Source organism: Hypanus sabinus, chromosome 5 (genome assembly GCF_030144855.1).
Source record: "Hypanus sabinus isolate sHypSab1 chromosome 5, sHypSab1.hap1, whole genome shotgun sequence".
Taxonomy (NCBI): Eukaryota; Metazoa; Chordata; class Chondrichthyes; order Myliobatiformes; family Dasyatidae; genus Hypanus; species Hypanus sabinus.
The window spans coordinates 186433630-186450379 of NC_082710.1; the positions used below are offsets into that span (position 1 = coordinate 186433630).

General features: G+C 54.3%; 1 protein-coding gene and 1 long non-coding RNA gene across 2 annotated transcripts in view; one reads left to right on the forward strand and one right to left on the reverse strand.

The window, feature by feature from the left end:
* Window positions 1-16750, reverse strand: part of LOC132394743 (uncharacterized) — an 887546-nt gene that overhangs the window by 160916 nt on the left and 709880 nt on the right. The gene's annotated exons all lie outside the window — the stretch shown is intronic.
* LOC132393850 (galectin-12-like) overlaps window positions 3413-16750 on the forward strand; it is a 36498-nt gene continuing 23160 nt past the window's right edge. The window contains exons 1-4 of the mRNA XM_059969249.1: window positions 3413-3493; window positions 3754-3842; window positions 5306-5513; window positions 13357-13482. Coding sequence (XP_059825232.1) covers window positions 3461-3493; window positions 3754-3842; window positions 5306-5513; window positions 13357-13479 — 453 coding nt within the window. The 5' untranslated portion in view covers window positions 3413-3460 and the 3' untranslated portion in view covers window positions 13480-13482. The remainder of the gene's footprint in view (window positions 3494-3753; window positions 3843-5305; window positions 5514-13356; window positions 13483-16750) is intronic.

Sequence of the window (16750 nt, forward strand, 5' to 3'; positions counted from 1 at the left end):
AATTTCTCCCAGTCCTCAGGTGTGCCGCTTTTTTTTGCTAATTTATATGTTTCTTCTTTGAACTTGATACTGTCCCTAATCCCCTTGTCAGTCATGGGTGCACTACCTTCCCTGGTTTATTTTTTTGCCAAACTGGGATGAACAATTGTTGTAGTTCATTCATGTGATCTTTAAATGCTTGCCATTGCATATCCACCATCAACCCTTTAAGTATCATTTGCCAGTCTATCTTAGCTAATTCATGTCTCATACCTTCAAAGTTACCCTTCTTTAAGTTCAGAACCTTTGTTTCTGAATTAACTATGTCACTCTCCATCTCAGTGAAGAATTCCACCATATTATGGTCACTCTTACCCAAGGGGCCTCGCATGACAAGATTTCTAACTAACCCTTCCCCATTGCTCAATACCCAATTTAGAATGGCCTGCTCTCTAGTTGGTTCCTCGACATGTTGGTTCAGAAAACCATCCCGCATACAATAGACAATAGACAATAGGTGCAGAAGTAGACCATTCGGCCTTTCGAGCCTGCACCATCATTTTGAGATCATGGCTGATCATCTACTATCAATACCCAGTTCCTGCCTTGTCCCCATATCCCTTGATTCCCCTATCCATAAGATACCTATCTAGCTCCTTCTTGAAAGCATCCAGAGAATTGGCCTCCACTACCTTCCGAGGCAGTGCATTCCAGACCCCCACAACTCTCTGGGAGAAGAAGTTTTTCCTTAACTCTGTCCTAAATGACCTACCCCTTATTCTCAAACCATGCCCTCTGGTACTGGACTCTCCCAGCATTTGGAACATATTTTCTGCCTCTGTCTTGTCCAATCCCTTAATAATCTTATATGTTTCAATCAGATCCCTTCTCAATCTTCTTAATTCCAGCGTGTACAAGCCCAGTCTCTCTAACATCTCTGCATAAGACAGTCCAGACATCCCAGGAATTAACCTCTTGAATCTACGCTGCACTTCCTCTACAGCCAGAATGTCCTTCCTTAACCCTGGAGACCAAAACTGTACACAATACTCCAGGTGTGGTCTCACCAGGGCTCTGTACAAATGCAAGAGGATTACCTTGCTCTTGTACTCAATTCCCTTTGTAATAAAGGCCAACATTCCATTAGCCTTCTTCACTGCCTGCTGCACTTGCTCATTCACCTTCAGTGACTGATGAACAAGGACTCCTAGATTTCTTTGTATTTCTCCCTTACCTAACTCTACACCGTTCAGATAATAATCTGCCTTCCTGTTCTTACTCGCATTAGTTCCAAGAAATCCTCTTCCTCAGCACCCTTACCAATTTGGTTCACCCAATCTATATGATTGAAGTCACCCATTATAACTACTGTTCCTTTATTGCACGCATTTCTAATTTCCTGTTTAATGCCATCCCCAACCTCACTATTACTGTTAGGTGGCCTGTACACAACTCCCGCCAGCATTTTCTGCCCCTTAGTGTTATGCAGCTCTACCCATATCGATTCCACATCCTCCAGGCTAATATCCTGCCTTTCTATTGAGGTAATCTCCTCTCTAACCAGCAATGCTACCCCACCTCCTTTTCTTTCCTGTCTATCCCTCCTGAATATTGAATATCCCTGGATGTTGAGCTCCCATCCTTTGTCACCCTGGAGCCATCTCTCTGTGATCCCAACTATATCATATTCATTAATAACTATCTGCACATTCAATTCATCCACCTTGTTACGAATGCTCCTCGCATTGACACACAAAGCCCTCAGGCCTGTTTTTACAATACTCTTAGCCCTTATACAATTTTGTTGAAAAGTGGCCCTTTTTGCTTTTTGCTCTGGATTTGCCTGCCTGCCACTTTTACTTTTCACCTTACTACTTTTTGCTTCTACCCTAATTTTATACCCCTCTGTCTCTCTGCGCTTGTTCCCATCCCCCTGCCACATTAGTTTAAAGCCTCCTGAACAGCAGTAGCAAACGCTCCCCCTAGGACATTGGTTCCAGTCCAGTCCAGCCCAGGTGCAGACAGTCCCCCAGAACTGGTTCCAATGCCCCAGAAATTTGAATCCTTCCCCCTTGCACCATTTTTCAAGCCACATATTCATCTGAAATATCCTCCTATTTCTACTCTGACTAGTATATGGCACTTTTTGTGTGGGGACCAAATGGTACAGATTCCCACCATAAAGAAACATAATGAAATGCTGATATTCTCTAGAATTTTGAATGTGTGAACCAATGAACCAGCTCCCCATCTTCGGGAAACCTGATGACCAGCTGAGGTCCCACAGCATTTTGTGTCTGGTAACCCAAAAAACCAGAGTCCCTTCTCGGGAAACCTGATGACCAGCTGAGGTCCCACAGCATTTTGAGTGTTGTGCCCAAAAGAACAGTTCCCCCACCATGAGGAATTTGTAGATCTGCTGATTTCCTCCAGTATTTTGAATTGCTAGATGTGAGGGCACACAAGCTAAGGATTTTCATTGTATGTCTGATATTCTGCTCATAAGCAATCATTCCCCAGAGCCTCATCTCACAGACTCTGATCTACGAGGTCCTGGGAAGGAGGGTGGACAGAGATAGGCAAGAAGATGTGGAAATCAGCAGAGGTTTAGATGGGTGGTTCCCAAGAGTGCCAGTGATGGGGTAATTGAATGTAGGGAAGAGAGGCGAGACTGCAACTGTGCAAAAATCCTGGGGTGGTGGGGGGCTTTAACAGAAGGAGAGGGATATTGATGGGAAGTGTTGCTAACAGTGGCATCAGTGACACTCACTCACTCCTGTAACCTGTTCACTGATCACAGTCTGACAGAATTACTTGGTGTCTCATCAGATCCTTGGTAAGGTCAACTGGATAGTGTTAGACCTTTTTTGGACTGAGGGTGTGACCAGTCATTAAAACCATTTTATCTGCCACAGAAAACATGAAAATGATGTCTGAAAGAAGCAAGTACTGATCAGAACGATATCCCAATTGTTCCACAGAATCTATCCAAGAGCTAACATCCTAATATTTCCAGACATAATATTATCACTCCAAAAAACAAAGTCAGAACTGTCCCAGAAGGAATATCCTTAGTGACTCCAAGATATCGTAAATGCCCAAACAGACTCTTCTATGGGCATAGCCTGTCTGTGGGACACAGAAGACACAGGGATGTCCCTGAAGGTCCCATAGAGAATATCCCCGATGTTCAGTCAGTTGCAGGAATTCCGTCGCAGTGACATCCATTGTGAAATGTGACTTGAACTGTGCAGTCTGAATTTGACTTGTTTGTCAGGTAATTTTATCTGCACTTACCTGTTGAATTCAGCAGGGTATCAGAATCAGGAAGAGTAAGAGAGGGAGGGGAGGGGAGAAGAGGGGAGGGGAGAAGAGGGGAGGGGAGGGGCCACAGTTCCTTATGTTATATAACTCTCTCATTTTGCATCATTCTCAATCATACACACCCTGTGTGCTCTCTGCCAAGCTGCTGATCAATAAAATGGCACTCAAACCCATTGAAGACTGGTCTGTGGTAAGGAATGTAGCTTTGCAAGGTGTGTCTGTAATCAGTTAATGTGTTTTAATAAGAATGTGAATCAAAGGTTCTGGGACATTTCCTTTACAGAGAAGGGCAGTGTTGGACAAGCAGGCAGAGTGGACAGTCCATGGTGGGTGAAATGACAATCTACATACAGGAAGGAAAGAGAGGGGAGGCATGTAATCTCTGTGTAATAGTCGATCTGCCGGGTCATAGTACAGTAGTGGTCTGAGAGATGTTGTCCTCTTTTGCAGAAAGCTCCATTCACCAAGCGGTTCTCACAACCATTAAAGGAAAACATGATGATCATGGTGTGTGGAACGATACCGACTACTGCCAATCAGTAAGCATCTCTTCACTTCACTGGCTTATAATATGTGGCAATGAGACTAACTTCTCTCTCACTATACCTGCGTGTTGTGCTTGTCTGTCTGCGCTCTGTACTGTGTCACCCCTCCTGATCTTATCAGCTCTGTAAGGTCACTCTGCAACATCGTCAGCTGCATTACAGACACGTACTGATAAACTGTGAAAAGCTTGTCTTGCAAACTGTTCATGCAGAACAAATCATTACACTTTGAGGTAGAACAAGATAAAACAATAATGCAGAATAAAGTGTAACAGGTACAGAGAAAGTGCAGTAAAGGTAAACAATAACGTGGGAGATCATAATGATGTAGATTATGAGGTTAAGACTTCATCTTATTGTACTGGAGGGTAGAAGCTGTTCTCCAGCCCCAGGGATACGTGCTTTCAGGCTTTTGTATCATCTGCCCAGTGGGAGAGAAGAGAGAATGTCCGGGGTAGGGGGGGTATTTGATTATGCTACTTTCTTGATGGAAAGAGAGGGAGACAGAGAGGGAGAGAATGGGGGAGAGGGAGAGAGAGAGATAGGCAGACAGACAGAGCAGAAGAGAGATGTAGGGGAGAGAGAGGGAGAGAGAAAGAGGGAGAGAAGGGATTAAAAAAGAGAGAGAGAAAGAGAGCCATATAGGGAGAGCATTAGAGGGAAAGGGGAAAAGGGATAAGCACAGAGAGAGACGGAGGTAAAGGGAGAGGGGGGGAGAGAAAGGGAGAAAGGGGAGTGGGAGAGAGAGAGGGGGAGAGAGAAAGAGAGGATGAAAGGAATGAGAAGATGAAAAGGATGAAAAGAGCATGAGAGGAAGAAAGTGGGAGAGACGGAGGGGGAGACAGGAGGAGGGAGAGAGGGGGTGTGAGAGAGCGAGCGAGGGGGAGGAGGGAAAGAGGACAGAGGGGAGAGAAATGGAAAGAGGGAGAGAGAGAGAGAAAAGGGAATGTTTATAGAAGGGAAGGACAATTAGCAATTGGAGCACAATAATAACTCTTCAAGCTCAGGAGTAATTCCTTCAATAACTCTGAACCGACAGTCAACTCCCTAGCTCCAAGGCTGATCAGTTGAGCTGGGCTGGGTTGAGTTCTACAGGACTGCTCGGTTACACTGTGGTATTCATATCTCCTTCTTTCTCTCTCACATTCTTCCCTCCCCCACTCTCTCACTCACTCCTCCTTCCATCTCTCCCCTCTCTCTCTCTCACACTATCCAACTCTCTCTTTGTCACCTTCATCTCTACTCCCTCCCTTCTTCTTCCTGCTCTCTCCCTCAAACTTTCCCTTCCACTCTCTTCCCCTCCCCTTTCTCCTCCTTTCTCTGCCTCCCCTTCTCCCTTCTCTCCTTCTCCCTTCCTCTATCACCCTCTCTCTCCCTCTTCTCCTTCCACTCTCCATTCCCCTCCCTCTTTCCCCTTCCCTCTCCTCCCTCCTTCTCCTTCCATCTCCTCCCTCCAGATTCGTTATTAACTTACAACAAGGAGTTGAGAAGGAGACGGCAATTCCCTTCCATTTTGGGGCCCGTTTCGATACAAGCCCCAGTAAGGTGGTGTACAGTGCCCAGAAGGATGGAAACTGGTCTCCAATGTTGGACACATGCTGTGACTTTGGCAAGAGAGGGGATGATTTCAAGATCTGTTTCTTTACCTGGAGCAACTGTTATCAGGTAAGTCTACACAGCGGAGACGCTGCCCCCATTGGCATTAAACCCCGACGAGGACAAACGGAGAGAAATCGAGTGAGCATGACAAAGGCTCAACAGATGGCCAGCATCTGCTGAAGATAAATGGGTGGGTATCAGCTTCGGGGGATGGGTGGATGGAATATCAACACAAGGCTGTGAAGGGGCTGGGGTGCAGAAGGAAGGGGCAAAGGGTGAATGAAGAATCCAGCCCTCAACTAAACCTATTCTCATCCCTCTCCCCTACAACACTCCTTCCTCCAACAACTCTCCCACTCACCTCCCTCTCCCCACTCCCCTCTCTCCCCCCTACTCCCCTCCCTCTCACCCACTCACCTCCCTCTCCCCTACTCTTCTCTCTCTTCCCCACTCACCTCCCTCTTTCCTACACTTCTCTCTCCCCTACTCTCCCCTCTTTCCCCTACTCTCCCCATTATGCCCTCTTTTCCAACTCCCTTCCCCTCCTTTCCCAACTCCTCTCCTTCAACTGTCCTCACTCTCCCCCTTTCCCATCCTCCTCCACCATGTCCTCCCTACTCACCTCCCTCTTCCCTACTCTCTCCCCCACCTACCTCTCCCCTACTCCCCGTCTCTTCCCCACTCACCTCCCCTACTCCCTCTCTCTTCTACACTCCCTCTTTTCTACATCCCTCTCTCTCCCCTACTCTCCCCTCTCTCCCCCCTACTCCCCTCCCTCTCACCCACTCACCTCCCTCTCCCCTACTCTTCTCTCTCTTCCCCACTCACCTCCCTCTTTCCTACACTTCTCTCTCCCCTACTCTCCCCTCTTTCCCCCATTCTCCCCAATATGCCCTCTTTTCCAACTCCCCTCCCTTCCTTCTTCCCCAACTCCTCTCCCACAACTCTCCTCCTCCCCTCCTCCACCACCATGCTGGCAACCCCACTCACCATCTTTGCCCACCCTCTCCCCCCACTCCTCTCCAGCTCCTCCAGACTCTGCCTCTCAACCACTCCCTCACTCCCATTCCCCTCCACCTCCCCTGCTCCCCTTCAACTCCCTCCACTCCTCCCTTACCCACTCCCCTGCACCCCACTCACCTATGTGTCCCTCATTCCCCTCTTTCCCCATACTTCCCTCCATTTTCCCCCACTCTCCTCCCTCTTCACAGTCCATGCCATCTCACCCACTCCGTCCCCCTCCTGCACTCCTTTCCCTCTCTGCCAGTGCCTCTCCTCCGCCACTCCTCTATCTCCCGAATTACTTCCCTCTTCCAACTCCCCTCCATCTCCCCCATCTCCACTCCCTCTCCCTCACTGCCCTCCCTCTTCCACTATCCTTCCATCTCCCCTCACTTCCCAGTCCCCTAACCTCCATCTTCCTCACACCCCTCCCCCTCCCCTCACTCACCTCTCACTCCTCCAGTCGCCTCCCCTCCATCTCCTCTCCACCACCCCCACACCCTCCCTCATCACCCTCCCTTCCACCTCACTCCATTCACTTCCACCTCTCCCCATGCAACCTCCCCCACACCCTCTCTCACCCCTACCCTCCCTCCATCTCCCTCCACTCCCCTCCATCCCACCTACCATCCTCCACCTTCCACATTCCCCTCCATATCGCCGCACTCCCCAATCACCCTCTCGCACTCCACTCCCTCTCCCTCAACTCTCCACTCTCTTCCCCAACTCCCCTCCCTCTTCTCCCAATCTCTACTATCTCCCCCACTCCTCCCTTTCTCCACATTCACCTCCACTCCCCGCCCTTACCCCGACTCCCTTCCCTCTCTCCACACTCCCATCTATCTCCACTCACTGCCCTCCCTCTCTGCCTTCCAGCACACTACTCCCCGCCCTTACCCCCACTCCCCTCCCTCTCTCCACACTCCCCTCTATCTCCACTCACTGCCCTCCCTCTCTGCACTTCCTTCCAGCACACTACTCCCCGCCCTTACCCCCACCCCTCCCTCTCTCCACTCCCCTCTATCTCCACTCACTGCCCTCCCTCTCTGCCTTCCAGCACACTACTCCCCGCCCTTACCCCCACCCCTCCCTCTCTCCACACTCCCCTCTATCTCCACTCACTGCCCTCCCTCTCTGCCTTCCAGCACAGTACTCCCCGCCCTTACCCCCAACCCTCCCTCTCTCCATACTCCCCTCTATCTCCACTCACTGCCCTCCCTCTCTGCCTTCCAGCACACTACTCCCCGCCCTTACCCCCACTCCCCTCCCTCTCTCCACACTCCCCTCTATCTCCACTCACTGCCCTCCCTCTCTGCCTTCCAGCACACTACTCCCCGCCCTTACCCCCACCCCTCCCTCTCTCCACACTCCCCTGTATCTCCACTCACTGCCCTCCCTTCCAGCACACTACTCCCCGCCCTTACCCCCACTCCCCTCCCTCTCTCCACACTCCCCTCTATCTCCACTCACTGCCCTCCCTTCCAGCACACTACTCCCCGCCCTTACCCCCACCCCTCCCTCTCTCCACACTCCCCTCTATCTCCACTCACTGCCCTCCCTCTCTGCACTTCCTTCCAGCACACTACTCCCCGCCCTTACCCCCACCCCTCCCTCTCTCCACACTCCCCTCTATCTCCACTCACTGCCCTCCCTCTCTGCCTTCCAGCACACTACTCCCCGCCCTTACCCCCACCCCTCCCTCTCTCCACACTCCCCTCTATCTCCACTCACTGCCCTCCCTCTCTGCCTTCCAGCACACTACTCCCCGCCCTTACCCCCACTCCCCTCCCTCTCTCCACACTCCCCTCTATCTCCACTCACTGCCCTCCCTCTCTGCCTTCCAGCACACTACTCCCCGCCCTTACCCCCACCCCTCCCTCTCTCCACACTCCCCTCTATCTCCACTCACTGCCCTCCCTCTCTGCACTTCCTTCCAGCACACTACTCCCCGCCCTTACCCCCACCCCTCCCTCTCTCCACACTCCCCTCTATCTCCACTCACTGCCCTCCCTCTCTGCACTTCCTTCCAGCACACTACTCCCCGCCCTTACCCCCACTCCCCTCCCTCTCTCCACACTATCTCCACTCACTGCCCTCCCTCTCTGCACTTCCTTCCAGCACACTACTCCCCGCCCTTACCCCCACCCCTCCCTCTCTCCACACTCCCCTCTATCTCCACTCACTGCCCTCCCTCTCTGCACTTCCTTCCAGCACACTACTCCCCGCCCTTACACCCAACCCTCCCTCTCTCCACACTCCCCTCTATCTCCACTCACTGCCCTCCCTCTCTGCCTTCCAGCACACTACTCCCCGCCCTTACCCCCACCCCTCCCTCTCTCCACACTCCCCTCTATCTCCACTCACTGCCCTCCCTCTCTGCACTTCCTTCCAGCACACTACTCCCCGCCCTTACCCCCACTCCCCTCCCTCTCTCCACACTCCCCTCTATCTCCACTCACTGCCCTCCCTCTCTGCACTTCCTTCCAGCACACTACTCCCCCGCCCTTACCCCCACCCCTCCCTCTCTCCACACTATCTCCACTCACTGCCCTCCCTCTCTGCACTTCCTTCCAGCACACTACTCCCCGCCCTTACCCCCACTCCCCTCCCTCTCTCCACACTCCCCTCTATCTCCACTCACTGCCCTCCCTCTCTGCCAGCACACTACTCCCCGCCCTTACACCCACCCCTCCCTCTCTCCACACTCCCCTCTATCTCCACTCACTGTCCTCCCTCTCTGCACTTCCTTCCAGCACACTACTCCCCGCCCTTACCCCCACTCCCCTCCCTCTCTCCACACTCCCCTCTATCTCCACTCACTGCCCTCCCTCTCTGCACTTCCTTCCAGCACACTACTCCCCGCCCTTACCCCCACCCCTCCCTCTCTCCACACTCCCCTCTATCTCCACTCACTGCCCTCCCTCTCTGCACTTCCTCCCAGCACACTACTCCCCGCCCTTACACCCACTCCCCTCCCTCTCTCCACACTCCCCTCTATCTCCACTCACTGCCCTCCCTCTCTGCCTTCCAGCACACTACTCCCCACCCTTACCCCCACCCCTCCCTCTCTCCACACTCCCCTCTATCTCCACTCACTGCCCTCCCTCTCTGCCTTCCAGCACACTACTCCCCACCCTTACCCCCACTCCCTTCCCTCTCTCCACACTATCTCCACTCACTGCCCTCCCTCTCTGCCTTCCAGCACACTACTCCCCGCCCTTACCCCCACTCCCCTCCCTCTCTCCACACTATCTCCACTCACTGCCCTCCCTCTCTGCACTTCCTTCCAGCACACTACTCCCCGCCCTTACCCCCACTCCCCTCCCTCTCTCCACACTATCTCCACTCACTGCCCTCCCTCTCTGCACTTCCTTCCAGCACACTACTCCCCGCCACCCCCACTCCCCTCCCTCTCTCCACACTCCCCTCTATCTCCACTCACTGCCCTCCCTCTCTGCCTTCCAGCACACTACTCCCCGCCCTTACCCCCACCCCTCCCTCTCTCCACACTCCCCTCTATCTCCACTCACTGCCCTCCCTCTCTGCACTTCCTTCCAGCACACTACTCCCCGCCCTTACCCCCACTCCCCTCCCTCTCTCCACACTATCTCCACTCACTGCCCTCCCTCTCTGCACTTCCTTCCAGCACACTACTCCCCGCCCTTACCCCCACTCCCCTCCCTCTCTCCACACTATCTCCACTCACTGCCCTCCCTCTCTGCACTTCCTTCCAGCACACTACTCCCCGCCCTTACCCCCACCCCTCCCTCTCTCCACACTCCCCTCTATCTCCACTCACTGCCCTCCCTCTCTGCACTTCCTTCCAGCACACTACTCCCCGCCCTTACCCCCACCCCTCCCTCTCTCCACACTCCCCTCTATCTCCACTCACTGCCCTCCCTCTCTGCCTTCCAGCACACTACTCCCCGCCCTTACCCCCACCCCTCCCTCTCTCCACACTCCCCTCTATCTCCACTCACTGTCCTCCCTCTCTGCCTTCCAGCACACTACTCCCCGCCCTTACCCCCACCCCTCCCTCTCTCCACACTCCCCTATCTCCACTCACTGCCCTCCCTCTCTGCACTTCCTTCCAGCACACTACTCCCCGCCCTTACACCCACTCCCCTCCCTCTCTCCACACTCCCCTCTATCTCCACTCACTGCCCTCCCTCTCTGCCTTCCAGCACACTACTCCCCGCCCTTACCCCCACCCCTCCCTCTCTCCACACTCCCCTCTATCTCCACTCACTGCCCTCCCTCTCTGCCTTCCAGCACACTACTCCCCGCCCTTACCCCCACCCCTCCCTCTCTCCACACTCCCCTCTATCTCCACTCACTGCCCTCCCTCTCTGCCTTCCAGCACACTACTCCCCGCCCTTACCCCCACCCCTCCCTCTCTCCACACTCCCCTCTATCTCCACTCACTGCCCTCCCTCTCTGCACTTCCTTCCAGCACACTACTCCCCGCCCTTACCCCCACTCCCCTCCCTCTCTCCACACTCCCCTCTATCTCCACTCACTGCCCTCCCTCTGCACTTCCTTCCAGCACACTACTCCCCGCCCTTACACCCACTCCCCCTCTCTCCACACTCCCCTCTATCTCCACTCACTGCCCTCCCTCTCTGCACTTCCTCCCAGCACACTACTCCCCGCCCTTACCCCCACCCCTCCCTCTCTCCACACTCCCCTCTATCTCCACTCACTGCCCTCCCTCACTGCCTTCCAGCACACTACTCCCCACCCTTACCCCCACTCCCTTCCCTCTCTCCACGCTATCTCCACTCACTGCCCTCCCTCTCTGCCTTCCAGCACACTACTCCCCGCCCTTACCCCCACCCCTCCCTCTCTCCACACTCCCCTCTATCTCCACTCACTGCCCTCCCTCTCTGCCTTCCAGCACACTACTCCCCGCCATTACCCCCACCCCTCCCTCTCTCCGCACTCCCCTCTATCTCCACTCACTGCCCTCCCTCTCTGCACTTCCTTCCAGCACACTACTCCCCGCCCTTACACCCACTCCCCTCCCTCTCTCCACACTCCCCTCTATCTCCACTCACTGCCCTCCCTCTCTGCACTTCCTCCCAGCACACTACTCCCCGCCCTTACCCCCACTCCCCTCCCTCTCTCCACACTCCCCTCTATCTCCACTCACTGCCCTCCCTCTCTGCACTTCCTTCCAGCACACTACTCCCCGCCCTTACCCCCACCCCTCCCTCTCTCCACACTCCCCTCTATCTCCACTCACTGCCCTCCCTCTCTGCACTTCCTTCCAGCACACTACTCCCCGCCCTTACCCCCACTCCCCTCCCTCTCTCCACACTCCCCTCTATCTCCACTCACTGCCCTCCCTCTCTGCCTTCCAGCACACTACTCCCCGCCCTTACCCCCACTGCCCTCCCTCTCTCCACACTCCCCTCTATCTCCACTCACTGCCCTCCCTCTCTGCCTTCCAGCACACTACTCCCCGCCCTTACACCCACTCCCCTCCCTCTCTCCACACTCCCCTCTATCTCCACTCACTGCCCTCCCTCTCTGCCTTCCAGCACACTACTCCCCGCCCTTACCCCCACTCCCCTCCCTCTCTCCATACTCCTCACTCTGTCGCCTACATTCATTTCTCTCTCCGTCGCCCTGTCCCCATGTAGTACATCTTCCAACATAGCAGCATGTAATCCCTCCATCTCCAACTTATAACCATATTACAATTACAGCGCAGAAACAAGCCATCTTGGCCCTTCTAGTCCATGCCAACACTTACACTCACCTAGTCCCACTGGCCCGCACTCAGCCCATAACACTCCATTCCTTTCCTGTCCATATACCTATCCAATTTTACTTTAAATGACAATACCGAACATGCCTCTACCACTTCTACTGGAAGCTCATTCCACACAGCTACCATTCTCAGAGTAAAGAAATTCCCCCTTGTGTTTCCCTTAAACTTTTGCCCCTTAACTCTCAACTCATGTCCTCTTGTTTGAATCTCCCCTACTCTCAATGGAAAGAGCCTATCCACACCAACTCTATCTATCCCCCTCATTATTTTAAATACCTCTATCAAGTCCCCCCTCAACCTTCTATGCTCCAAAGAATAAAGACCTAACTTGTTCAACCTTTCTCTGTAACTTAGGTGCTGAAACCCAGGTAACATTCTAGTAAATCTCCTCTGTACTCTCTCTAGTTTGTTGACATCTTTCCTACAATTCGGTAACCAGAACTGTACACAATAATCCAAATTCAGCTTTACCAATGCCTTGTACAATTTTAACATTACATCCCAACTCCTATACTCAATGCTCTGACTTATAAAGGACAATATACCAAAAGATTTCTTCACCACCCTATCCACATGAGATTCCACCTTCAGGGAACTATGCACCATTATTCCTAGATCATTCTGTTCTACTGCATTCTTCAATGCCCTACCATTTACCATGTATGTCCTATTTGGATTATTCCTACCAAAATGTAGCACCTCACACTTATCAGCATTAAACACCATCTGCCATCATTCAGCCCACTCTTCTAACTGGCCTAAATCTCTCTGCAAGCTTTGAAATCCTACTTTGTTATCCACAACACCACCTATCTTAGTACGATCTGCATACATACTAATCCAATTTATCACCCCATCATCCAGATCATTAATGTATATCACAAACAACATTGGACCCAGTACAGATCCCTGAGACACACCACTAGTCACCGGCCTCCAACCTGACAAACAGTTATCCACCACTACTCTCTGGCATCTCCCATCCAATCACTGTTGAATTTTCTGCTTCTACCCCCTCACTCCCCCTCCCTCTCACTCTCTCCCTGAAGTTGAGGTTACTGTCACGGGATGTGAGCATTGCTCTGGGAGGCTGGTCTCTGCAGGGACGGTGAATATCTGTGCCTCCCTTAGGCCTGTGTGAACGGAAAGCACATCCTCACCTACGATCACACCACCGAGAAGATAGACAGCGTCAACATCTACGGCGACGTCCACATCAGCAGCCTGAGAGTTTATGATCTTCACTGCACATAAAAGGTGATCAGAGCTCATGGTGATTGGACAGCATGACAGTGGGAGGTGTGGTACTGAAGGTGGGTCATGCTGTGGGAGGGGGGTTACACTGTGGGAAAGAGTGGTACTGAGGGGGGCCTCACTGTGGAGTGCACTGCAGCTGAGGCGAGTGGTACAGAGGGGGGTCACACAATGGGGAGGGGTGTTACTGAGGGGAGTGGTACAGAGGGGGGTCACACAGTGGGGAGGGGGTGCTACTTAGGGGAGTGGTACAGGGGGGGGGTAACACAGTGGGGAGGGGTGTTACTGAGGGGAGTCGTACAGAGGAGGGTCACACAATGGGGAAGGGTGCTACTTAGGGGGAGTGGTACGGGGGGGGTAACACAGTGGGGAGGGGTGTTACTGTGGGGAGTGGTACAGAGGGGGGGTCACACAATGGGGAGGGGTATTACTGAGGGGAGTGGTACAGAGGGGGGGTCACACAGTGGGGAGGGGTGTTACTGAGGGGAGTGGTACAGAGGGGGGTCACACATTGGGGTGGGGAGTTACTGAGGGGAGTGGTACAGAGGGGGGTCACACAGTGGGGTGGGGTGTTACTGAGTGGAGTGGTACAGAGGGGGGTCACACATTGGGGAGGGGTGTTACTGAGGGGAGTGGTATAGTGGGGGGTCACACAATGGGGAGTTGTGTTACTGAGGGGAGTAGTACAGAGGGGGGTCACACAATAACGAGGGGTGTTACTGTGGGAGTGGTACAGAGGGGGGTCACACAGTGGGGAGGTGTGTTACTGAGGGGAGTGGTACAGAGGGGGGTCACACAATGAGGAGGTGTGTTACTGAGGGGAGTGGTACAGAGGGGGGTCACACAATGGGGAGGGGTGTTACTGAGGGGAGTGGTACAGAGGGGGGTCACACAGTGGGGAGGGGTGTTACTGAGGGGAGTGGTACAGAGGGGGTTCACACAGTGGAGAGGGGTGTTACTGAGGGGAGTGGTACAGTGGGGGAATAACACAGTGGGGAGGGGTGTTACTGAGCAGAGTGGTACAGAGGGGGTTCACACAGTGGAGAGGGGTGTTACTGAGGGGAGTGGTACAGAGGGGGCTCACACAGTGGGGAGGGGTGTTACTGAGGGGAGTGGTACAGAGGGGGTCACAAAATGGGGAGGGGTGTTACTGAGGGGAGTGGTACAGAGGGGGGTCACACAGTGGACAGGGGTGTTACTGAGGGGAGTGGTAAAGAGGGGGCTCACACAGTGGGGAGGGGTGTTACTGAGGGGAGTGGTACAGAGGGGGGTCACACAATGGAGAGGTGTGTTCCTGAGGGGTGTGGTACAGAGGGGGTCACTCAATGGGGAGGTGTGTTACTAAGGGGAGTGGTACAGAGGGGGGTCACACAGTGGGGAGGGGTGTTACTGAGGGGAGTGGTACAGAGGGGGGTCACTCAAAGGGGAGGGGTGTTACTAAGGGGAGTGGTACAGAGGGGGGTCACACAGTGGGGAGGGTTGTTACTGAGGGGAGTGGTACAGAGGGGGGTCACACAATGGGGAGGGGTGTTACAGAGAGGAGTGGTACAGAGGGGCGTCCCACAGTTGGGAGGTGTGTTACTGAGGGGAGTGGTACAGAGAGGGGTCACACAGTGGGGAGGGGTGTTACTGAGGGGAGTGGTACAGAGGGGGGTCACACAGTGGGGAGGGGTGTTACTGAGGGGAGTGGTACAGAGGGGGGGTCACACAATGGGGAGGGGTGTTACTAAGGGGAGTGGTACAGAGGGGGCTCACACAGTGGGGAGGGGTGTTACAGAGAGGAGTGGTACAGAGGGGGTCACACAGTGGGGAGGGTGTGTTACTGAGGGGAGTGGTACAGAGGGGGGGTCACACAATGGGGAGGTGTGTTACTGAGCAGAGTGGTACAGAGAAGGGTCACACAGTGGGGAGGGGTGTTACTGAGGGGGAGTGGTACAGAGGGGGGTCACACAATGGGGAGGGGGTGTTACAGAGAGGAGTGGTACAGAGAGGGGACACACAGTGGGGGGGGGTGTTACTGAGGGGAGTGGTACAGAGGGGGGTCACACAGTGGGGAGGGGTGTTACTGAGGGGAGTGGTACAGAGGGGGGTCACACAGTGGAGAGGGGTGTTACTGAGGGGAGTGGTACAGAGGGGGGTCACACAATCGGGAGGGGTGTTACTGATGGGAGTGGTACAGAGGGGGGTCACACAGTGGGGAGGGGTGTTACTGAGGGGAGTGGTACAGAGGGGGGTCACACAGTGGGGAGGGGTGTTACTGAGGGAGTGGTACAGAGGGGGTCACACAGTGGGGAGGTGTGTTACTGAGGGGAGTGGTACAGAGGGGGTTCACACAGTGGAGAGGGGTGTTACTGAGGGGAGTGGTACAGAGGGGGTCACACAGTGGAGAGGGGTGTTACTGAGGGGAGTGGTACAGAGGGGGGTCACACAGTGGGGAGGTGTGTTACTGAGGGGAGTGGTACAGAGGGGGTTCACACAGTGGAGAGGGGGTGTTACTGAGGGGAGTGGTACAGTGGGGGGGGGTCGCACATGTGGAGAGGGCTGTTACTGAGGGGGAGTGGTACAGAGGGGGGGTCGCACAGTGGGGAGGGGTGTTACTGAGGGGAGTGGTACAGAGCGGGGTCACACAGTGGGGGGAGGGGGTTGTTACTGAGGGGAGTGGTACAGAGGGGGGGGTCACACAATGGGGAGGTGTGTTTACTGAGGGGAGTGGTACAGAGGGGGGTCACACAGAGGGGAGGGTGTGTTACTGAGGGGAGTGGTACAGAGGGGGGTCACACAATGAGGAGGTGTGTTACTGAGGGGAGTGGTACAGAGGGGGGTCACACAATGGGGAGGGGGTGTTACTGAGGGGGAGTGGTTCAGAGGGGGGTCACACAATGGGGAGGCTGTTACTGAGTTGGAGTGGTACAGGAGGGGGGTCACACAATGGGGAGGGGTGTTACTGAGGGGAGTGGTACAGAGGGGGGTCACACAGTGGAGAGGGGTGTTACTGTGGGGAGTGGTACAGAGGGGGTCACACAATGGGGCGGTGTGTTACTGAGGGGGAGTGGTACAGAGGTGGGTCACATAGTGGGGAGGGGGTGTTACAAAGGGGAGTGGTACAGAGGGGGGGTCACTCAGTGGAGTGGGCTGTTACTGAGAGGTGTGGTACAGAGGGGGGGTCTTACAATGGGGAGGGGGTGTTACTGAGGGGAGTGGTACAGAGCGGGGGGTTACACAGTGGGGGAGGGGTGTTACTGAGGAGAGTGGTACAGAGGGGGTCATACAA